The 24,851-nt window shown below is 36.9% G+C and overlaps 1 protein-coding gene across 2 annotated transcripts in view; it reads left to right on the top strand.

Moving 5' to 3' along the window:
* The window catches only part of LOC121373654 (protein prune homolog 2-like), a 29,008-nt gene extending 7,347 nt beyond the window's left edge, over positions 1 to 21,661 (top strand). Inside the window, exons 4-9 of one of the 2 annotated variants that reach the window (XM_041500366.1) lie at positions 252 to 354; positions 1,777 to 1,908; positions 3,048 to 3,134; positions 5,620 to 5,718; positions 7,271 to 7,365; positions 19,713 to 21,661. In XM_041500366.1, the coding sequence (XP_041356300.1) occupies positions 252 to 354; positions 1,777 to 1,908; positions 3,048 to 3,134; positions 5,620 to 5,718; positions 7,271 to 7,328 (479 nt within the window). In that variant the 3' untranslated portion in view covers positions 7,329 to 7,365; positions 19,713 to 21,661. Of the gene's footprint in view, positions 1 to 251; positions 355 to 1,776; positions 1,909 to 3,047; positions 3,135 to 5,619; positions 5,719 to 7,270; positions 7,366 to 13,059; positions 14,124 to 19,712 lie in introns of those variants that run through there. The other variant, XM_041500364.1, reaches the window with a different exon arrangement.
* The last annotated feature ends 3,190 nt before the right edge of the window (positions 21,662 to 24,851 follow it).

Below are 24,851 nucleotides of genomic sequence, written 5' to 3'. Positions count from 1 at the left end.
AATAATTTCTAAACTTTATAACCTTGAGAAGCAAAACCATTGATAACAATTGCTTTATAATTTATAAATACTATTCTTGAGAAACAAAGTCATTCAATGTCTTAATAAAGCCTTTCCCAAATCGATAACAGTCACAAAATATATTTTCTCAAAATCGTTATTTCACCACTTAATTATTGCCTTTTGGCTTAGCAGGGCAGCATTGGTGTCGTTCATATTGATTGCTTGAAGGTAATGTTTGATATTTTCAGGTTACTATGGTGATGGGCTGAATGCGATTATTTTGTTTTCTGGTTGTTACTTGCCCGACCGCAGAAGAAAAGATTACCATTATGTAATGGACAACCTCTTCTAGTAAGTGATTTTTATTTTTATTTTATTTAAGTTTTTAAAATTATTTTGAAATTTTTATTTAGCTTGATTAATTATTGTGTACAAATCACCATTACCTTTCTTTAAAAAGATCAAAGACCTGCAGATTTGTTCAGAATTTACAGATATAGTGCTAATTGAAAATGTCTTGTCCATGTTCTTTCAGGACAAACTCACAGTGATTGACTCCCAGGGTTTCTGCCAGAGGGTAAAATGGGTATGGCGCCATACCCCAAATTTTTGGCAGATTTTATTTTTTTTAGTTTTAAGCTTTTGATAAATTAATTACTCTTACCATTACTTACATATTATTTTCTTAACCCTAACTCTAAACGTAACCCATTTTAGTTGTGGGCCTGGGAAGCACCCCATACCACCTGTTGACTGTGGTTGGATTCAATTCCATAGCGCCATACCCAAAAGTTTCTGTCTAGTAAATACACTGCCTCCCTATGTTATTTAGGGGCGAGACATAACCCAGTGGTAAAGTGCTCACTTGATGCGTGGTCAGTTTGGGATTGGGCTGTTTCTCGCTCCAGCCAGTGCACCATGACTGGTACATCAAAGGCTGTCTATGTGGTGATGCATATAAAAGATCTCTTGCTGCTAATCGAAAAGAGTAGACAGTGAAGTGACGACAGCGGGTTTCCACTCTCAATAGCTGTGTGGCCCTTAACCATATGTACGACGCCATATAACCGTAAATAAAATGTGTTGAGTGTGTCGTTAAATAAAACATTTCCTTCCTTCCTTCTCTATGTTATTTCTGTTTAATTATTTGTACACTTGTCCATTTGTGAAAATCCAGCAGTACTATTTTATATATATTATGTATTATCATTCCAACTGTCTAGTGAGGTTGTATATTAGTGAAAATATAAGAGTATTATTTTGTATACATGTGTTAATTATTTCAGCTACAATGTACAAATGTATATTGTGTATTTCTAAAAATATAACTTTTAGAATTCTATATATATTTTTTGTAGGTGTTAATTATTTCAGCTACGTTGTGTATTTCTGAAAATATAACAGTATTGTTCAGCTCTCTAGGTTAACTTTTCCATCTAGGAGCCAGATGGCACCTACTTGTGTTTTTATATAGATAGTATGAAATGTTTTAGTTGACAAATGAAAAACTTGGTCACATATGTGACCAGGGGCCTAATTCACAAAGGTCTCTTAGGCTGTGCTAGACAACAAAACATCCTCTTTGCAAGTCTTTTAGCATTGCACTGCGAGATCGCAAAGTTGCGAGAGTTTAGTGAATTAGGTCCCAGATCTGTCGCAGTGTAAAGGGCTGTTATTTTGTGTAGGTATTAATCAATTCAGCTGTATTGTGTATTTCTAAAAAAAAAAAAAAAAATCTTTCATAACAATTTTGTGTCTGTGTAATCATTTCAGCTACGTTGTGCACACTCTTGAACAGCTGGTGGCGGAGGACTACATGATCATTTACTTCCATGGTGCCACGCCCAAGAAACAGATGCCTAGTTTCAGCTGGATGAAGAAATGTTACCAGATGATAGACAGAAGGTATGGAAGAATGCTTTGTGATAGACATAAGGTATGGAAGAATACTTTATGAGATAGACAGAAGGTATGGAAGAATGCTTTATGAGATAGACAGAAGGTATGGAAGAATACTTTATGTGATAGACAGAAGGTATGGAAGAATACTTTGTGATAGACAGAAGGTATGGATGAATACTTTATGTGATAGACAGAAGGTATGGAAGAATACATTATGTGATAGACAGAAGGTATGGATGAATGTTTTATGTGATAGACAGAAGGTATGGAAGAATACTTTATGTGATAGACAGAAGGTATGGAAGAATACTTTATGAGATAGACAGAAGGTTTGGATGAATACTTTGTGATAGACAGAAGGTATGGAAGAATGCTTTATGTGATAGACAGAAGGTATGGAAGAATATGTTATGTGATAGAAGGTATGGAAGAATGCTTTGTGATAGACAGAAGGTATGGAAGAATACTTTATGAGATAGACAGAAGGTATGGAAGAATGCTTTATGAGATAGACAGAAGGTATGGAAGAATACTTTATGTGATAGACAGAAGGTATGGAAGAATACTTTGTGATAGACAGAAGGTATGGATGAATACTTTATGTGATAGACAGAAGGTATGGAAGAATACATTATGTGATAGACAAGGTATGGATGAATGTTTTATGTGATAGACAGAAGGTATGGATGAATGTTTTATGTGATAGACAGAAGGTATGGAAGAATACTTTATGTGATAGACAGAAGGTATGGATGAATACTTTATGTGATAGACAGAAGGTATGGAAGAATACTTTATGTGATAGACAGAAGGTATGGAAGAATACTTTATGAGATAGACAGAAGGTTTGGATGAATACTTTGTGATAGACAGAAGGTATGGATGAATGCTTTATGTGATAGACAGGTTACATTCTTGTAAAGGAGAATCTGTCATTGTAATGGTTTTTTCACTATTTGTGTCTGGACAAAATGTGGGGGAATCTAACGGTAATTATAAATCGTAATTGTTAACAGTGTGGTTCGGACTTTAGCTTTTGAGTTGAAGTGTTACCTGATCATAGTGTAGAAGAATGTGTTGTTAGTTGAGATTATCACTGTGTGATGTACAGAGTGTCACTGATTCATGTGTGTATCTTGTAGACTAAGGAAGAACCTCAAAGCCTTGTTACTAGTTCATCCTACAATCTGGCTGAAGACCATCGTGATGATGACGAGACCGTTTATCAGGTAACCACATATAGCTAGCAGATCAGTAGTGCAGACTGATCAAGGAAGAACGTGAAAGCCTTATTACTAGTTTATCCTACCATCTGGCTGAAGACGGTCGTCATGATGACGAGACCGTTTATCAGGTAACAGAGCAGAACAGATCTGAGGCCTAATTCATTCCCAGTCTGGAGCTCCACGCAGTAAGATGTGTTTGTTTCGCTTGTGCACACTGCACATGCTTTCGTGTGCTCGACTTGGGGGGGTCCTTCATTTCGTTGTTTTTGTCAGCGAAATTGAAGTTTTCTACTGGGATGTATGCAGCCATTGGAACTGATTGAACGCTGGAATGCTTCTCGTTTCGACAGCCTGCACCACCAGGTTGGATTCTTTTTTAGCGAGATTCCTTGCCCCCCACGTCATTTCTCCGGCTGACTGTTGACTTGTTTTTTTCGTGACTTGTATGACGGCCATTCTGCAGAACGCCACGGTTGTTCGCGTTTAGTCTCTACATGTCCGAGCCTGTCCTAGCAGCACTGGAAGATTGACCACCCCACTCTAAGAAGAAAATAGGAAGCAGGGTCGGCCCCTACTACTCTTTTTCTAGACTTTACCTTGCTTTATAGTGATACCATCTCGTATCCTCCGGAATCGGGCCCGTCGGCACCACTATACCAACCCATGACGACTGGACTATACCCTAGTCTGATACTCGCTCTCGTTCAGACGGATCCGGCTTCTCAAGATCTGTATTTCAGCACAGCACTACACCTTCAACATCTATCGACTGTCAATCTAGGGCTTTTCTTGACGGGATGCAACCCATCTCGTCCCTTTAAGCTGTGCACCCAAACGGCCTTAACAAGGCCACTTGCGTGGACATATCGATCGGACTTTAAACTTTTAGATCTGCGTTCAAAATTTTATGTCAAAATTACTTCTTTTTTTTAAATATTATTAAATAGTCCGATCCTCTCTTCTTTCTCTTATTTAATTTTGGACTGTCCTTCTAAAGTGCTCCAAATTATATAAATATTCGGCCGAGCAGTCAATTCTTTTTATTTTTGGCTTGTAACCTTTTTATTTTTTTTATTTATTCTATTAACTTTTTTACTAATTGCTATTTTCAAAATTCTGCCCATTTTCAACACCCCTCCATCCCGAGTCTTATTGGAGGTCGGACTCGGGATAGGCGTGTTCGAAACCCTAGTGGTATATGGGCACGTTAAACTAGTTATCATCATCATCATGAGGCCTAATTCACAAAGGTCTCTTAGGCTCTGCTAGACAACAAAGCATCCTCTTTGCAAGTCTTTTAACATTGCACTGTGAGATCGCAAATTTCCGAGAGTTTAATGAATTAGGCCCCAAATCTGAACAGAACAGAAATTGATTACACTCAAGCCATTACACAGTGGCATATGAGGAACATGATACATAAGTTGTAGTGACAAGATAGGGTTTACAGGAGACAATAGTATAATACAATTAGCCTACAATAAAATAAGAAAGACAATAGTATTAAACAAATGGAATAAAACAATAAAGACAATTATAGTATAATATAAAATTTAATGCAATAAAATAATAAAACAAATATTAAATAGCAGGCCAAAGCAAACATGGCCTGCTGGAAATAAGACAGCATGAGGTGAGTGGAGGTTTTAGGACAGTGTAGGAAATTAAGACCTTTGAGATATATTTTAGAGCATCATGAAATTAAAATATAAAATTCACAAGATAAATAAAACATGAGATAATTGTACCTACATCTGTCTCTCGAAAAATCATTAAATGACCTGCAATTTCTTTTTGGTAGTTTTAGCAGGTGAATTTGTACTTCAACAGCTAGGTCTAAAACATGGATGGCTTTTTACTTTTTGTAGGCCGTTATTTCACGCCCGGCTATAGTGTTTGTTATATAGCACAGCACATTTGTAGAGCATCGGAGAAGAATGTGGAAGATGATAAAAGTTCTGTTAACAACAAAGTATTATATAATAGATGTTAAAGGGACACACCCTAGTGTTTAAACACTACAGCATATTTTTCACTATTAGAGCTGTTTTTGATCACTGAAATCAAAGTTACTTATATTTTATTCTTTAGATTATCCATTTCCGTAGAACCGAAGTGTTTCTGGTCATCTTGGTGTTTCTAATGCCAAGCAATGCATTTTGCACATTTTTAAAAATGCACATGGGTCTGAGAAGTAGCGGTTTATTGATTCAAGTTCTAGTCTATTTTCAAGGATATCTCCCGTTTTAACGTCACAGACTCTTCTTTCATTCTATTGTAACTTTATCCAAATGAGTTAGTTTGTAAATTAACTAAACTTAGTGTCCACATTTTTTACGGGTTAAAACTAGGGTATGAGCCTTTAACTGGCAAACAACTATCCATATATTCTGTTCTGTTTGTTCTTGCATTAGTAAAAGAAATAGGACTGGAAGATTTATTTGCTTTTAATAAACACGGTCTTGATGTTGTTGTTTTTGTTCACTAGCTCCAAGTTTAGTGCCAAACTGAGATTCGTGCGGACGTTGGACGACCTGGCCCGGCTGGTTCCCATGGAGTATGTGTACGTGCCCGATCAAGTGCAGGCGTAAGTATGCTCTCTAAGAAAAAGGAATGTTTGTGTAATGAAATGTCAGCACATTTTAAACTATATGTATGTTTGGTGTATAATGTATGGCTATTTTGAAACTTCATATTGTGTGTGTGTGTGTTTTGTGTGTGTGTGTGTGAGAGAGAGAGAGAGAGAGAGAGAGAGAGAGAGAGAGAGAGAGAGAGAGAGAGAGAGAGAGAGAGAGAGAGTGTGTGTGTGTGTGTGTGTGTGTGTGTGTGTGTGTGTGTGTGTGTGTGTGTGTGTGTGAGTGAGTGAGTGAGTGAGTGAGTGAGTGAGTGAGTGAGTGAGACAGAGACAGAGAGAACAAAATTCTAGTCCCAACCAGTACTCCAAAACTGGTATGTCAACTTTCATGGTATGTACTGTCCTGTATGGGAGGAGTATATATGTAAAATGACATCATCAGATATGACGTTCCCTGACAACATTATTTTTACGTTCATTGGGAAATGAACAAACTTGCATTGCTACATCTGGACCAATGGGATGACGTTATATTGTAATAAATGAACAAACTTGCATTGCTACGTCTGGACCAATGGGATGACGTTATATTGTAATAAATGAACAAACTTGCATTGCTACGTCTGGACCAATGGGATGACGTTATATTGTAATAAATGTACAAACTTGCATTGCTACGTCTGGACCAATGGGATGACGTTATATTGTAATAAATGTACAAACTTGCATTGCTACGTCTGGACCAATGGGATGACGTTATATTGTAATAAATGTACAAACTTGCATTGCTACGTCTGGACCAATGGGATGACGTTATATTGTAATAAATGAACAAACTTGCATTGCTACATCTGGACCAATGGGATGACGTTATATTGTAATAAATGAACAAACTTGCATTGCTACATCTGGACCAATGGGATGACGTTATATTGTAATAAATGAACAAACTTGCATTGCTACATCTGGACCAATGGGATGACGTTATATTGTAATAAATGTAACGGAAATTTAATTATTGTGTTAGTTACTTAAAAGTGTTAATGTGTTAGTAACTTGAAGTGTTAACGTGTTAGTAACTTGAAGTGTTAACGTGTTAGTAACTTGAAGTGTTAACGTGTTAGTAACTTAAAGGGTTAATGTGTTAGTAACTTAATGTGTTAGTAACTTAAAGGGTTAATGTGTTAGTATCTTAAAGTGTTAACGTGTTAGTAACTTAAGGCTTTAATATATTAGTATGTTAAAGGGTTAATGTGTTAGTAACTGAAAGGGTTAACGTGTTAGTAACTTAAGGGTTTAATGTGTTAGTAACTTAAAGGTTTAACGTGTTAGTAACTTAAGGGTTTAATGTGTTAGTATCTTAAAGTGTTAATGTGTTAGTATCTTAAAGTGTTAATATGTTAGTAACTTAAAGGTTTAATGTGTTAGTAGCTTAAGGGTTTAATGTGTTAGTATCTTAAAGTGTTAATATGTTAGTAACTTAAAGGTTTAACGTGTTAGTAACTTAAGGTTTAATGTGTTAGTACCGTATCTTAAAGTGTTAATGTGTGATTCCTTCCCACAGTTATGATGATCACCTCATGAACCGACCCAACCCTTCCAAACCTCCATCCTCCCCCTAGCTCCTGCTGCCACCACCACCCAGGACCTTCCTGACAGGTATACTTTACTATCTTAGCATGCGTTATTTACAGGTGTTTACAGTGACAGACCCTAGTTTTTAAACACTAAGGCATATTTGTTCACTATTAGATCTGTTTATGATCACTGCAATCAGACATTGCTTAGATTGTATTGTTTAGATTGTGTATTTCTGTGCATCTGAAATGTATCTGGTCATTCTGCTGTTTCTAATACCACGAAATGCATTTTTCATAATTTTTCATAATTCTTAAAACACACGTTCGAAACAAGCTCTAGTTATTTTCAGACGGTATTTCCCTCTGTCAACATCACAGACTTTAGCTTGTATCTGTTATAACATTATCAAACTGGTACAGGTATGTAGATTAACCAAACTTGGTGTCCATTTTCATGGGCTGAAACTAGGGTCTGTGCCTTATGAGCTACATGTATACAATGTCATTTAAATCTGTTTTACCAGTACTGTATACTTTATATTCCCAATTTCAAGTAAAAAGTTATTCCTACATTTTATTTCAAGTAATCGTCGCAGAACATCTTACAAAATAACAACACTAAATATGTTTCAGACTTTATTAAAAAACCAGGATGACATCATTATTCATATATGCGATGTCACTCTTGATAATTTTCCGTACATATGTGTACGACACAGCTGCAGATGTGATAAGTTGCATGAATTACAACACTATTCAAGGAAGATAACTCACAGTTATCTTTCCATTTAGCCAAGAAGCAATTTTAATACTGGATTTTAAGTAATTTTTATAAAACTGAAATATATAGCCTTTATTGAAAATGAAAACGTACACAATGTTGTCTTCTCATATTTGACTAAAACTTGGCAAAGCATTTTTTTTATGGGTTTAACTTTAACTTTATTATAAAGTTAGCCGTTATGGGGCCATTCAACAATTATGAAACATAAAAACTGGCTTTTTCCCTCCATCGATCTCCCCTTGGAAAATGTTTTGTACTGCTAAGGACCATTCCCCACCACCTCCAGCATTAGGAAATCTTCTAGCCAATGATACACAATGTTGTCATTGTGACATAATTTAGTCAACATTATTCAGTTTTCAGTCAGTACTTTTGTTTTATTTCTTTGGTAATAAATACATGTACCAGATTTAAAAAACAAAATCCCCCCCAAAACCAACAAAAGACATAACCCCACAAGAAACCCCAAATACACTCTTGTTCAATGGAACTAATTGGGCATGATCAAACTGGCAAGATTTACTTCATGAATTCAAAACAAGGCACTGTTTTAAAAACATTATGTAACTCTTGATAAGCACCGATAAGCATTGATAACAAAAGTAAAGTTTGTTTTATTTAACGACGCCACTAGAGCACATTGATTTTTAATCTTATCATCGGCTATTGGACGTCAAACATATGGTCATTCTGACACTGTTTTTTAGAGGAAACCCGCTGTCGCCACATAGGCTACTCTTTTTTACGACAGGCAGCAAGGGATCTTTTATTTGCGCTTCCAACAGGCAGGATAGCACAAACCATGGCCTTTGTTGAACCAGTTATGGATCACTGGTCGGTGCAAGTGGTTTACACCTACCCATTGAGCCTTGCGGAGCACTCACTCAGGGTTTGGAGTCGGTATCTGGATTAAAAATCCCATGCCTCGACTGGGATCCGAACCCAGTACCTACCAGCCTGTAGACCGATGGCCTGCCACGACGCCACCGAGGCCGGTCCCATTGATAACAATTTATAGTGCATTACTTGACACTCCTTCTCCCTATAGAGCATTAACTAATTTGTTGAAAGGCCTTTAAACAAACCAGTTTCAAGGTGCATTTTGTTGTGTGGTATTAGCGAACCGTATACTTTACATTTATAGCATTTACACCTGATATTAATGAACTGCACATGGTAATAGTGAACTGCAGGGCGACCAACCTAATGGAAATATTTTTCCGGAATTGTCTGGTATTTTAATTTTTAAGCGTGCGAACGCCCCTTTCAAAACAATAGTCTAAAGCACGCGAAAACACCATTAAATTTTTCAAAAATATAAAATAATAATTTAAACAGCGCCATATTTGACATATATAAAAAAAATAACAACAACCAAAGAGATAATAACAATAAAAAAAATTGTATTATTTATTGGAATGTTATGTATTCAATAATAAAAGTATAAATCAATCCACATAAGTAGCAGAATTTTTCTACTTCCATTTTAGGCATAGGCCTACTTTATGGCTTGTCTAGTAAAACATGCTAAATATATTCATCAGTGTAAATAAAGTTACTATACCTAGTACAGCAATTAACAGCATTATCACACACACACACAAACACAGACAGACCAAAAATCATCACACACACACCCAAAAAAAAACCCCACTTTATTAGCAAATAGTGTAGTACAGTTTCACTCCCACCTACAGATTAATAATAAAGTGACAAACTTGGGACTAATGTTATTTTATGTAGGTACATTGCCACATTTGCACTATTTCATCAGTGGGGTCGAAACTAATTTGTGGTTAACTGAATCGGGGACGAAACGTCTGGTTCCCACATTAAGACTGGCTATCATTCTGCATTACGCTTACATTACTATTAGATTTGCACTTTTCGTGGCAAAATCCAACAATGGTTTGTAAAAATTTAAATTTTTTATAGTTTAACTTACTTGAATAAAACCAGATCGGTAGGTGTATTAATTAATTAATATTAATGTCATGAATGAGTCACAGATTACTGGTAGCCAAATTGTATTTAGTGAAAAGAAAAGAATTTAAGAAGAGAATTGTGGATCCGTTTCTTTAGTTTTTGTACGATCGCAAGTGTTCTGTTATATGTTCAGGTTTTTACACACCAAGGCGAAGTTGCATGCATCGCCATAGAACCGGTCTGTCTCATAGTAATTACTATATGATATTTGAAATATCTTTAAAATGAATACATAAACTACATTGCAAGTAAGACAAATTTCATACATTGCTTCAGTTTACTAGATTGTCAAAAACATTTTTATTGGTCGGCTGTTGACAAATACAGCAGACAAACGTCTTAGTAATAGCATGAAACAGTCGATAATATCAAGTTCAGGTTGCAATGGAGAATGCAAAATGATAAACTCTTAATAAACTCGGGATTTAAAAATATAGAAAATTCAAAATATATTCAGACATGATTGCTTCCAAAAAAAAAAAAAAAGATAGCGAATTTGGAAAAAATTCGGGATATTTGGCATTAATTCCGGAATTCCGGACATGGGTTAAAAATTCCGGATTTTTCGGAAAATTCCGGAAAGTTGGTCGCCCTGGAACTGTTTACAATTTTAGCATGTTACACATGGTAGTAGTGATCTGTTTACAGTTTTAGCATGTTACACATGGTAGTAGTGATCTGTTTACAGTTTTAGCATGTTACACATGGTAGTAGTGAACTGTTTACAGTTTTAGCATGTTACACATGGTAGTAGTGATCTGTTTACAGTTTTAGCATGTTACACATGGTAGTAGTGATCTGTTTACAGTTTTAGAATGTTACACGTGGTATTAATGAACTGTTTACAGTTTAGCATGTTGCATGATTTTAGTGAACTCTATACTTGTTGAACTGTGATTTTACAGTTTTAGCAAGTTAATTCTGATATTACTGAACTACGTTATGTACTTTACAGTTTTAGTATGTTACACCAGATATTACTGGTTTGTATATACTTTATAGTTTAGCATGTTAATTAAACCTGATATGCATGTACATGTAGTTAACTGTATACTTTACAGTTTTAAAATAGCACATGTTAGAAAACCATAGGCGTCAGAAACGGGGTGCCACAATATGAAATAAGTGCCCTCCCCACCCCAGGGCTTCTAGAATTTTTATAAAATTCACTAGCCATGGGATCAGTGATTTTAAAACTTTACTAGCCACAATTAAAAATTCAATTTGGGTTGGGGGCAGGATATTCATATTTACATAATAGACTGCACTGCAACATTTGACCAAAAGATTTCACTAGCCATGGGAGTGAGGCTATCATAATCTAGAAGCCCTGCCACCCCCCCCCCCCCCACCCCCCACCCCCCCAGTTGCTGCCATCTTCCGACATCTATGAAAACTACATGTGTGCTTTACAGTTTTAACATGTTGCAGGCTTACAGCCAATATATTTAGTGAACTGTACACCTATGTACAAATCTAATGTGTAATATATGATCTTAGTGAACTGTATACTTTACAGGTTCAACTCCTGCAGTTGCCCACGACAACTGGCAATGCCTTGGAGTTTTTCATTCTCCACAGCATTTTTTTTGCCATGGACTATATTGGATTTTTTTTTAAAGATGTATTGTTTCCTTATTGTTAAAAAAAATAAGATATACCTTGTGAACTGAAAACAGATTAAAATAAAATTAAAATGTTAAAGTTAAAACAGTAACTGCACCGTTATTATTAAGTATCTGAATGTCAGCGCTGTTGGGCATGATTGAAAATGCATATAAATTACAAGCATTAAGTGTGTTCCAACTAGCAGTGTTTATCCCAACAAGTGAAAGTCTATTCGGACAAGCCAAATAAACCATTTATTTTGACAAGTGAAAATATTGGCATACAAGTAGATTTCTAGATGCATTTGTCCTGTGGACTAGTAAAAAAAATTCTGCTTATTTCTATCACTTTGTAGGTCATTGAACTTTATTGACTGTTCATAATATGTGCACTGAAGGGACCACTGGATTACAGTGGGTTGACAGCTTAAACATTGTTGAACCGTGGCTATGGTGCAGTATGGATGTCTTATTTTCAAAAAAATGTTCAACATACACTCCTACTAGTCACTTGAAGTGTTTCAGTCGATGAATACCGCACTGGTATTAATGAATCTTACAGCATATTGGCAAAGGAAACAAATAGCAAACTCACAATTCAGATTTACTTACATTAATCCAGAGTTGCAAACATGTTAGCGGTAAAACTGCCGTGGACATTATTTTTGCACAGCATTTTTTTTTTTTTTGCTGTGGTAATTTTCATAATTGCATGGGTTGCAGTTTTAACATGTTACACTTGATATTGTAATTAATTAACTACATTATATACTTTACAGTGGTAAAATGTTACACTGGACGTTTGGGAACTGCATATGTAACAGTTTTAATATGTCATAGCTGGTATTAGTAAATATAAGTACCATACTGTAAGTTACTATGTAGGTAATAAAATAGAAATATACTGATGGAAAGAAATAAGGGAACACATCAAATTATAGACCAAATTTAATTCACAACTAGCGTAATAATGTCTGTATTTCACACCAAGTTGTAACGTGGGATTGAATATCTGTAGTGTTGAATATGCTGCCTATATACATGTATGTTCCTAGTCAACTTCCAGTGTTCGAGATTAACGGTATCCCGATATCCCGGGGATACCAGAATTTAATTACCCAGTATCCCACCGAGATACCATATAATACTAAATTCTCAGGTGGGATACCAGATTTTGAAATGTTAGTATCCAACTGGAATACTGCCCCAAAATTTTAATCTCGAACACTGAGACTTCTGACAGTAGGAATTGATTTTTGATGCAGTCATTATTTCTTGTTGCTATCTGTGTGAACCTTTATTTATTTCCATCATGTACTCATCTTGATAAATAGTGGTGAATTTGAACATTCTTATAATAATAATTATATATACTTCTTGTTGTTGTTGTTTTCAGTGTAGAAGCACATATTCTGCAGAATCCGAACATGCTGGATGAAAATGAACAAGAAGGAAAGAGATCAACAGAATAAGAAATGTTCATCGAGTCAGCATAGTTTTGTCTTGACGTTCTCACATTATCTATTAAGAACGTTCAGGTGTACAGTGGCAGAATGATGAATTGTTAGTCCAGTCTTAATTGCTCCCAATACCAGCGAAAACAGTGTGGTGTTGTTTCATTGGTTATTCATATCACTCAACACAGTATTGTTTTATTTTCAGTGGTTAGTGATGTCGATGAAAACAGCATGGTGTCTTTTCATTGGTTAGTGATATTAATGAAAACAGTATGGTGTCTTTTCATTGGTTAGTGATAGCATCAAAACAGTATGGTGTCTTTTCATTGGTTAGCGACATCAATGAAAACAGTATTGTGTTATTTCATTGGTTTCTGCACATGGTGTCACTTACATACACTATTGGTGCATACAGTATTTTGTTATTTCATTGGTTACTTATATTGAATGCTAATTATGTAACATCGTCTGATTGGTTACCAGCTGCTGTATGGCCTCATCTTATTGGTTATGATATCCAATATCAATAATACTGTAATATCTTATTGGTTGCCAACATCCTAAAACAATCCCAATATAGTATGATTCCATTGGTTGTTCATACCTTGTGCCAATAGTATGCTGTCATCTCATTGGCTGTTAGGTTCAAAAGCCAGTATTTAAAATTGTTTTGTGAATACACACTTTAGTACATGTTTGTTTGGTATCTGCATTGCATAAAATGTATTTGCAATAAAAATAAAGTGTGCATAAAGTTTGCAAATTAAGGGTAGGTGCTAACACCACCAATTGTATGCACATGCATTTTGTTGTTTTTTGCCCCCTGGTTTAAAGTATTTGAAACTTAGCTGAATAATTGCCAGTATCAAAGCTGGATTTTTAAAGTTAAAAATGTTTTGAAAAAGGTATGAAAACCCCCCTGATAAATGTATACGACAGCCTTTGAAATTTCAAGCCTTGAACTCTTAATAAACTGATATATTATTAAACATCCTAACAAAAACCTCATATTTCCTTATTTATCTTTTAATATTCTGGAAAATACTATAATGTCTTCTCATTCATTTTTTATTCTATTTTTTTTATTCTCCTCACTGCCCTCTTTCCTTTTACTTCTTTGAATTCCATCTTATTTCTCCCAATCTGGCGACTCCTCCCATATTTTAACTTCTTTTGCTGTCCACCTCCACATTCCAGTCCTTGTTATGATAGGTACTTGTCTGTTGTGGTTATCCGTGCCACAAATATGTCATACCCTATCAGCTTTTAGCTGCGGGCTTAGTCTGACCACTTCAGAGAGTGTTCAGTAGTTACTTCTGGCATTGTTAAGAGGCACTTGTAACTACCTACTATGCTCCCCTACTACCGGCGGTCGTTAGTTAAGTTAGTGCCGTGGGTCAGACCAGCTTTAGCGGCAGAAGACGAGGATGCCAGGTGGGTGCATTAATTGAGGGGGGGGGGGGTGGAGGATGTTTTGCAGGGAGACTGCCTCTGGTTTAAATTTCTACTATGGTGTTTGTTTTTATCTTTCATGGTATCTTTCACAGTTTAACCTTGGTACATGTACATACATTATGTTAAAGAAGAAAAATAAATACCACATTGTTATTTGTATTTAAAATATGAACAGTTTAATTATATTGCAGCATAATTTAAGCATTTTGTGTATATTACAATAAAATACAAGAAGTAGCTCTCTAATAATATTGAAATTGGATTATATTTTATAGAGTATTTTTCATTTGTTTCGGTTTGTTATCGTATGTTTATGTTAATACTTGAAATACAGTTAGCATTATTCTAAGCATAATTACAGTTGTACTTGTGATTAAATCATAAAATATTGTTAATTTTTCAAAGAACATGAAATAAACAATCCTATTTAATACATGGCTTTGTGTGTTCTTAAGAATTTAAAGTCTTATTCTTTTAAAGGCATACTGTCACAGATTTAAGGATCTTATTTCTCTAAAAATGAATAATAAATCAAAATTACATATTTTTTACAGACCAAATCTAGCTATTGCATCACTTTAACTACACCATGATGGAGTGAAATCCATGTTAACCCTTTCAGCAATGTTAGTTTTTGAATTGTGGACCATTGCCATAATTCAATTATTTTTACAAAATATCATTAATAAGTGGTGTATGGTGGTTACGTAGATGGTTGAATAAAGTACATTTAGAGACAAATCAAATATATATTATTTTAAGTAATACTTTGTTAGGTCATGTAATAGGTCAGTGGTCTGTGACAATATGGGTTTAAGGGTGTATACAACCAAATCAAAACCAATAGACGACAATAGTAACGTGGCTAAAGCTCCTACATGCAGCATATCGATTGACGTATACACCATGGTTATAATTACTACCACCCATCACCCTTAAAGTAAGTCCGAATCAATTGGTGGTTAAGTGCTCATTTCAGACATAATGAGTAGGGTCTATGACTACCCTAGTTCTGCACAGAAATTGTCATGCTACTTTTAGTAGGACCCCTGCACAGGTTTCAAGCACAGTGGTACATTGACACTGATTCAAATTAAATTACAGGAATCTACTTGTTAGATGAAACAACATTTTAACACAACACCGGCCTCGGTGGCACAGTGGTTACACCATTGGACTACAGGCTGGTAGGTACAGGGTTCGCAGACCGGTACCGGCTCCATCCCAGAACGAGTTCTTAAGGGCTCAATGGGTAGGTTTAAGGCCACTACACTCTCTTCTCTCTCACTAACCACTAACAACTAACCCACTGTCCTGGACAGACAGCCCAGAAAGCTGAGGTGTGTGCCCAGGACAGCGTGCTTGAACCTTAATTGGATATAAGCACGAAAATAAGTAGAAATGAATGAAATTTAACACAAAGAACACTCACATTTGATTTATCACCTAATGCAGGACAGGGGGATGAAAACTTGGGTGCACCTCACACAACACACCGAAACACATTCCATAGTTTGCACATGCAAACTATATGTGGGACAGATGAACTTTGACCCACTCGGATACTATATGTATTTGGTGTATGGCTACCGTATATGGTATTTAAAATCCGCTCCATATCGGAGGGGGGGAGTGTCCCAAAAACTATATATATGGGATAGACGAACAGACAGTACGGAGACTAAATCTCTAGTCCTCTCAGTTTGGACGGGTGGGGGGCTAATAACAGGAATGAAGGAAGGAAATGTTTTATTTAACGACACAACACATTTTATTTAAGGTTATATGGCATCGGACATATGGTTAAGGACCACACAGATATATAGAGAGGAAACCCGCTGTCGCCACTTCATTGGGCTACTCTTTTTGATTAGTAGCAAGGGATCTTTTATATGCATCATCCCACAGACAGGATAGTACATACCACAGCCTTTGTTACACCAGTTGTGGAACACTGGTTGGAACAAGAAATAGCCCAATGAGTCCACCAATGGGGATTGATCCTACATCGACCACGCATCAAGCGAACGCTTTACCATTGGGCTATGCCACCCCCCCCCCCACCCCCCCCCCCCCCCCCCCCCCCCCCCCCCCCCAACTAATAACAGATTAAAAATTGATGATGCTGGTTATAGGGTTTACTCTGTTTCATGGGTTTGGATCTAGGTCAGTTGAAAGAAGAAAAAAAGTTTTGTTTTGTTTAACATGACCACTAGAGCACATTGATTAATTAATCATTGGCTATTGGATGTCAAACATTTGGAAATATTGACATATAGTGTTGGAAAGGGAACCCGCTAATTCTTTTCCATTAGCCGCAAGGGATCTTATAAGCACCATTCCACAGACAGGAAAGCACTTACCACGGCCCTTGTCCAGTTGTGGTGCACTGGTTGGAGCGAAAAAAAACCCAACCAATGGATCCACTGAGATGGTTCGATTCTACAATGCAAATGAGAACTTAACCGACAGTTAAATCCCACCCCCCAGTTGGAACAACGCACAGCTGGGGTGCTTTGATTACAGGATCTGACCTCATCCCACCCCCAGTTGGAATAATACTCAGCTGGGGCGCTTTGATTGCAGGATCCGACCTCATCCCGACCCCAGTTGGAATAACACTCAGCTGGAGCGCTTTGATTGCAGGATCCGACCTCATCCCGCCCCCAGTTGGAATAACGCGCAGCTGGGGCGCTTTGATTGCAGGATCCGACCTCATCCCGCACCCAGTTGGAATAACGCGCAGCTGGGGCGCTTTGATTGCAGGATCCGACCTCATCCCGCACCCAGTTGGAATAACGCTCAGCTGGGGCGCTTTGATTGCAGGATCCGACCTCATCCCGCACCCAGTTGGAATAACGCTCAGCTGGGGCGCTTTGATTGCAGGATCCGACCTCATCTGTGATCTGTTTACAGTTTTAGCATGTTACACATGGTAGTAGTGATCTGTTTACAGTTTTAGAATGTTACACGTGGTATTAATGAACTGTTTACAGTTTAGCATGTTGCATGATTTTAGTGAACTCTATACTTGTTGAACTGTGATTTTACAGTTTTAGCAAGTTAATTCTGATATTACTGAACTACGTTATGTACTTTACAGTTTTAGTATGTTACACCAGATATTACTGGTTTGTATATACTTTATAGTTTAGCATGTTAATTAAACCTGATATGCATGTACATGTAGTTAACTGTATACTTTACAGTTTTAAAATAGCACATGTTAGAAAACCATAGGCGTCAGAAACTGGGTGCCATAATATGAAATAAGTGCCCTCCCCACCCCAGGGCTTCTAGAATTTTTATAAAATTCACTAGCCATGGGATCAGTGATTTTAAAACTTTACTAGCCACAATTAAAAATTCAATTTGGGTTGGGGGCAGGATATTCATATTTACATAATAGACTGCACTGCAACATTTGACCAAAAGATTTCACTAGCCATGGGAGTGAGGCTATCATAATCTAGAAGCCCTGCCCCCCCCCCCCACCCCCCAGTTGCTGCCATCTTCCGACATCTATGAAAACTACATGTGTGCTTTACAGTTTTAACATGTTGCAGGCTTACAGCCAATATATTTAGTGAACTGTACACCTATGTACAAATCTAATGTGTAATATATGATCTTAGTGAACTGTATACTTTACAGGTTCAACTCCTGCAATTGCCCACGACAACTGGCAATGCCTTGGAGTTTTTCATTCTCCACAGCATTTTTTTTGCCATGGACTATATTGGATTTTTTTTAAAGATGTATTGTTTCCTTATTGTTAAAAAAAATAAGATATACCGTGTGAACTGAAAACAGATTAAAATAAAATTAAAATGTTAAAGTTAAAACAGTAACTGCACCGTTATTATTAAGTATCTGAATGTCAGCGCTGTTGGGCATGATTGAAAATGCATATAAATTACAAGCATTAAGTGTGTTCCAACTAGCAGTGTTTATCCCAACAAGCGAAAGTCTATTCGGACAAGCCAAATAAACCATTTATTTTGACAAGTGAAAATATTGGCATACAAGTAGATTTCTAGATGCATTTGTCCGGTGGACTAGTAAAAAAAATTCTGTTTATTTCTATCACTTTGTAGGTCATTGAACTTTATTGACTGTTCATAATATGTGCACTGAAGGGACCACTGGATTACAGTGGGTTGACAGCTTAAACATTGTTGAACCGTGGCTATGGTGCAGTATGGATGTCTTATTTTAAAAAAAATGTTCAACATACACTCCTACTAGTCACTTGAAGTGTTTCAGTCGATGAATACTGCACTGGTATTAATGAATCTTACAGCATATTGGCAAAGGAAACAAATAGCAAACTCACAATTCAGATTTATTTACATTAATCCAGAGTTGCAAACATGTTAGCGGTAAAACTGCCGTGGACATTATTTTTGCACAGTATTTTAGTTTTTTTTGCTGTGGTAATTTTCATAATTGCATGGGTTGCAGTTTTAACATGTTACACTTGATATTGTAATTAATTAACTACATTATATACTTTACAGTGGTAAAATGTTACACTGGACGTTTGGGAACTGCATATGTAACAGTTTTAATATGTCATAGCTGGTATTAGTAAATATAAGTACCATACTGTAAGTTACTATGTAGGTAATAAAATAGAAATATACTGATGGAAAGAAATAAGGGAACACATCAAATTATAGACCAAATTTAATTCACAACTAGCGTAATAATGTCTGTATTTCACACCAAGTTGTAACGTGGGATTGAATATCTGTAGTGTTGAATATGCTGCCTATATACATGTATGTTCCTAGTCAACTTCCAGTGTTCGAGATTAACGGTATCCCGATATCCCGGGGATACCAGAATTTAATTACCCAGTATCCCACCGAGATACCATATAATACTAAATTCTCAGGTGGGATACCAGATTTTGAAATGTTAGTATCCAACTGGAATACTGCCCCAAAATTTTAATCTCGAACACTGAGACTTCTGACAGTAGGAATTGATTTTTGATGCAGTCATTATTTCTTGTTGCTATCTGTGTGATCCTTTATTTATTTCCATCATGTACTCATCTTAATAAATAGTGGTGAATTTGAACATTCTTATAATAATAATTATATATACTTCTTGTTGTTGTTGTTTTCAGTGTAGAAGCACATATTCTGCAGAATCCGAACATGCTGGATGAACATGAAGAAGAAGAAAAGAGATCAACAGAATAAGAAATGTTCATCGAGTCAGCATAGTTTTGTCTTGACGTTCTCACATTATCTATTAAGAACGTTCAGGTGTACAGTGGCAGAATGATGAATTGTTAGTCCAGTCTTAATTGCTCCCAATACCAGCGAAAACAGTGTGGTGTTGTTTCATTGGTTATTCATATCACTCAACACAGTATTGTTTTATTTTCAGTGGTTAGTGATGTCGATGAAAACAGCATGGTGTCTTTTCATTGGTTAGTGATATTAATGAAAACAGTATGGTGTCTTTTCATTGGTTAGTGATAGCATCAAAACAGTATGGTGTCTTTTCATTGGTTAGCGACATCAATGAAAACAGTATTGTGTTATTTCATTGGTTTCTGCACATGGTGTCACTTACATACACTATTGGTGCATACAGTATTTTGTTATTTCATTGGTTACTTATATTGAATGCTAATTATGTAACATCGTCTGATTGGTTACCAGCTGCTGTATGGCCTCATCTTATTGGTTATGATATCCAATATCAATAATACTGTAATATCTTATTGGTTGCCAACATCCTAAAACAATCCCAATATAGTATGATTCCATTGGTTGTTCATACCTTGTGCCAATAGTATGCTGTCATCTCATTGGCTGTTAGGTTCAAAAGCCAGTATTTAAAATTGTTTTGTGAATACACACTTTAGTACATGTTTGTTTGGTATCTGCATTGCATAAAATGTATTTGCAATAAAAATAAAGTGTGCATAAAGTTTGCAAATTAAGGGTAGGTGCTAACACCACCAATTGTATGCACATGCATTTTGTTGTTTTTTGCCCCCTGGTTTAAAGTATTTGAAACTTAGCTGAATAATTGCCAGTATCAAAGCTGGATTTTTAAAGTTAAAAATGTTTTGAAAAAGGTATGAAAACCCCCCTGATAAATGTATACGACAGCCTTTGAAATTTCAAGCCTTGAACTCTTAATAAACTGATATATTATTAAACATCCTAACAAAACCTCATATTTCCTTATTTATCTTTTAATATTCTGGAAAATACTATAATGTCTTCTCATTCATTTTTTATTCTATTTTTTTTATTCTCCTCACTGCCCTCTTTCCTTTTACTTCTTTGAATTCCATCTTATTTCTCCCAATCTGGCGACTCCTCCCATATTTTAACTTCTTTTGCTGTCCACCTCCACATTCCAGTCCTTGTTATGATAGGTACTTGTCTGTTGTGGTTATCCGTGCCACAAATATGTCATACCCTATCAGCTTTTAGCTGCGGGCTTAGTCTGACCACTTCAGAGAGTGTTCAGTAGTTACTTCTGGCATTGTTAAGAGGCACTTGTAACTACCTACTATGCTCCCCTACTACCGGCGGTCGTTAGTTAAGTTAGTGCCGTGGGTCAGACCAGCTTTAGCGGCAGAAGACGAGGATGCCAGGTGGGTGCATTAATTGAGGGGGGGGGGGGGGGTGGAGGATGTTTTGCAGGGAGACTGCCTCTGGTTTAAATTTCTACTATGGTGTTTGTTTTTATCTTTCATGGTATCTTTCACAGTTTAACCTTGGTACATGTACATACATTATGTTAAAGAAGAAAAATAAATACCACATTGTTATTTGTATTTAAAATATGAACAGTTTAATTATATTGCAGCATAATTTAAGCATTTTGTGTATATTACAATAAAATACAAGAAGTAGCTCTCTAATAATATTGAAATTGGATTATATTTTATAGAGTATTTTTCATTTGTTTCGGTTTGTTATCGTATGTTTATGTTAATACTTGAAACACAGTTAGCATTATTCTAAGCATAATTACAGTTGTACTTGTGATTGAATCATAAAATATTGTTAATTTTTCAAAGAACATGAAATAAACAATCCTATTTAATACATGGCTTTGTGTGTTCTTAAGAATTTAAAGTCTTATTCTTTTAAAGGCATACTGTCACAGATTTAAGGATCTTATTTCTCTAAAAATGAATAATAAATCAAAATTACATATTTTTTACAGACCAAATCTAGCTATTGCATCACTTTAACTACACCATGATGGAGTGAAATCCATGTTAACCCTTTCAGCAATGTTAGTTTTTGAATTGTGGACCATTGCCATAATTCAATTATTTTTACAAAATATCATTAATAAGTGGTGTATGGTGGTTACGTAGATGGTTGAATAAAGTACATTTAGAGACAAATCAAATATATATTATTTTAAGTAATACTTTGTTAGGTCATGTAATAGGTCAGTGGTCTGTGACAATATGGGTTTAAGGGTGTATACAACCAAATCAAAACCCATAGACGACAATAGTAACGTGGCTAAAGCTCCTACATGCAGCATATCGATCAACGTATACACCATGGTTATAATTACTACCACCCATCACCCTTAAAGTAAGTCCGAATCAATTGGTGGTTAAGTGCTCATTTCAGACATAATGAGTAGGGTCTATGACTACCCTAGTTCTGCACAGAAATTGTCATGCTACTTTTAGTAGGACCCCTGCACAGGTTTCAAGCACAGTGGTACATTGACACTGATTCAAATTAAATTACAGGAATCTACTTGTTAGATGAAACAACATTTTAACACAACACCGGCCTCGGTGGCACAGTGGTTACACCATTGGACTACAGGCTGGTAGGTACAGGGTTCGCAGACCGGTACCGGCTCCAACCCAGAGTGAGTTCTTAAGGGCACAAACCTATGGGTAGGTTTACAGCTACTACACCCTCTTCTCTCTCACTATCCACTAACCAACTAGCCCAGGTAGCTGGGGTGTGTGCCCAGGACAGCATGCTTGAACCTTAATTGGATAGGAAAGCATGAAAATAAGTAGAAATGAATGAAATCTAACACAAAGAATACTCATTTGATTTATCACCAAATGCAGGACGGGGATGAAAACTTGGGTGCACCTCGAACTTTGACCCACTCGGATAATATTCTCTTCAAAAAAACTAGGGGAACCTGAAATGTTAAAACATATGTTTTGACCACAAACATCCTAGTAAAGAATGTTCAGGTCTGTTTGTTAACACACCGAAACACATTCCATAGTTTGCACATGCGCCACGCAGATTTTTACTATTTCCAGGAAGGTCCATTAATCACTGTGGAACATTATTTCTGTCAATCGTTTTCATTCTGTTGATCATACATTTGTTATCGTTTTGTTTTTAGTTATTTTTATTGTTTTAATTTGCCATTTACTGATAAAAAATGTCAACTTTCAAATTTCACTTCTGACCCCAATCGTCCTTCAAGATCTTTGGTAGTCATAAAACCTACTGAACTATACTGAGCGCAAGTAGAAACTTTACACTGCATAAATTTGACTGCACAAATTAAATACAGGGTGCATGACTATAAAACTGCTATGTAAGGATGTCGATATCATTTGAGAAGCAATACAGATTGACACAAGTCGATGTGGGGATCAACTTATTGCGTATTACCGCCTGATGTCATGTGACCCCCCAAAACGATTTTCACATGATGAGATTGTGGCACGTTCTGAGTCAGTAACGCGTGTGACCGCCTCGCGCAGCCACCACAGCCGCACAACGTCTTCTCATCGACCGAAGAACTCCTCTGAAAATCCGTACCAGAAGTCGTCGCCATTGGTTGATCGGTGCCTGTCCAAGAGCCTGAAGGTTCTGCGGTGGGTTGACCTGCTGTCTCAGTCGTCTTCCCAATTCATCCCAAATGTGCTCGATGGGATACAGGTCTTGTGAACGGGACGGCCAATCCATGACGTTGATACCGGCGTTTCGCAAGAAATTGCGCGTCAAGATCGCTGTATGGGGTGTAGCGTTGTCTTGTTGAAATGTCAATCCTGGACCGTGTTGTTGCATGAACGGCAGCAGTTCCGGTGTCAACACTTGATCACGGTATTGTGCGGCAGTGAGGTTGCCCTGGACGACAATCAATCAGGAATGACAATGGGAACAAAATGAACCCCAAACCATTACGCTGCCGCCACCAAATCTGTCGACCTCCTGAACACAACACTGCGCATAGCGTTCTCGCGGTCTACGCCACACCCGTACCCTGCCATCAGCAAACCTAAGTGTGAAACATGACTCGTCACTAAAGACAACGTTATTCCAGCGTCTCTGATTCCATCTAACGTGTCGTCGGGTCCATTCCAGACGTTGACGACGGTGAAATGGCGTGAAAATGGGTCCTTTGTATGGTCTCCTAGCTCGAAGACCAGCAGTCCGCAGTCGATTCCTGATGGTGGATTGTGACACCCGACCCCTGAACAAATTGTCTGCTTGTGGACGCGGCCGTCTCGAACCGATTACGGAGATGACGTAATCTGATTTGTCCATCCTCTCGGCGTGACGTCACACGCGGATGTCCTAGCCTCGGACGATCCGCCACTACATCTGTCTGTTGCACAGGGGTTCTGAGATTATGAATTGTCTGTCGGCTGCATCCTAGTGTGTGAGCAACTGCCACAACGGATTGTCCTGCGTGTAGCCTACCCACAGCACGCTCACGTTCTGCATTTGTGAGGCGTGGCATTCAGTCACTAATTTGTCACCAGAAATTTTAATGTGTTTTCCTGTTAAACAATACACGTGTGAATTGATTTGAAGGCATACGCGTTCACTGTGTTGATCACGTGACCCTGTGCACATGTTTGTCAGGTTTTGCGCTTTAGACGTGCAGAAAGGCAATATGTGCGCTTTCACTCCGCCCCGTCCGTGCAGTATCATCGGGAAGACCTTTATCATCCATTATGTAACGCAAATTTCAACTGATTTCCTCCAAAATAATTTACGATAAAAAATATGATTGTAAAGTTTCTACTTGCGCTCAGTATACCTGTTGTAAAGTTTGCCCAATTAATTCACTATTATCATACAACCATTCCCCACAGCTAATATACCTTACAATTTGGACAATTGTAAATTCTTAGCGTTCCCCTACTTTTTTTGAAGAGTATACATGTATTTGGTGTATGGGGTACCTTATATGGATAAGCAATAAAAAAAAAGTAGGCTCAATATTGGAAAAAAAGGGGTCCCAAAAACTATATCTTTGACCCACTTTGATACTATAT

Source organism: Gigantopelta aegis, chromosome 5 (genome assembly GCF_016097555.1).
Source record: "Gigantopelta aegis isolate Gae_Host chromosome 5, Gae_host_genome, whole genome shotgun sequence".
In the NCBI taxonomy this organism is placed as follows: domain Eukaryota; kingdom Metazoa; phylum Mollusca; class Gastropoda; order Neomphalida; family Peltospiridae; genus Gigantopelta; species Gigantopelta aegis.
This window is presented reverse-complemented; position numbering and strand designations above follow the sequence as displayed.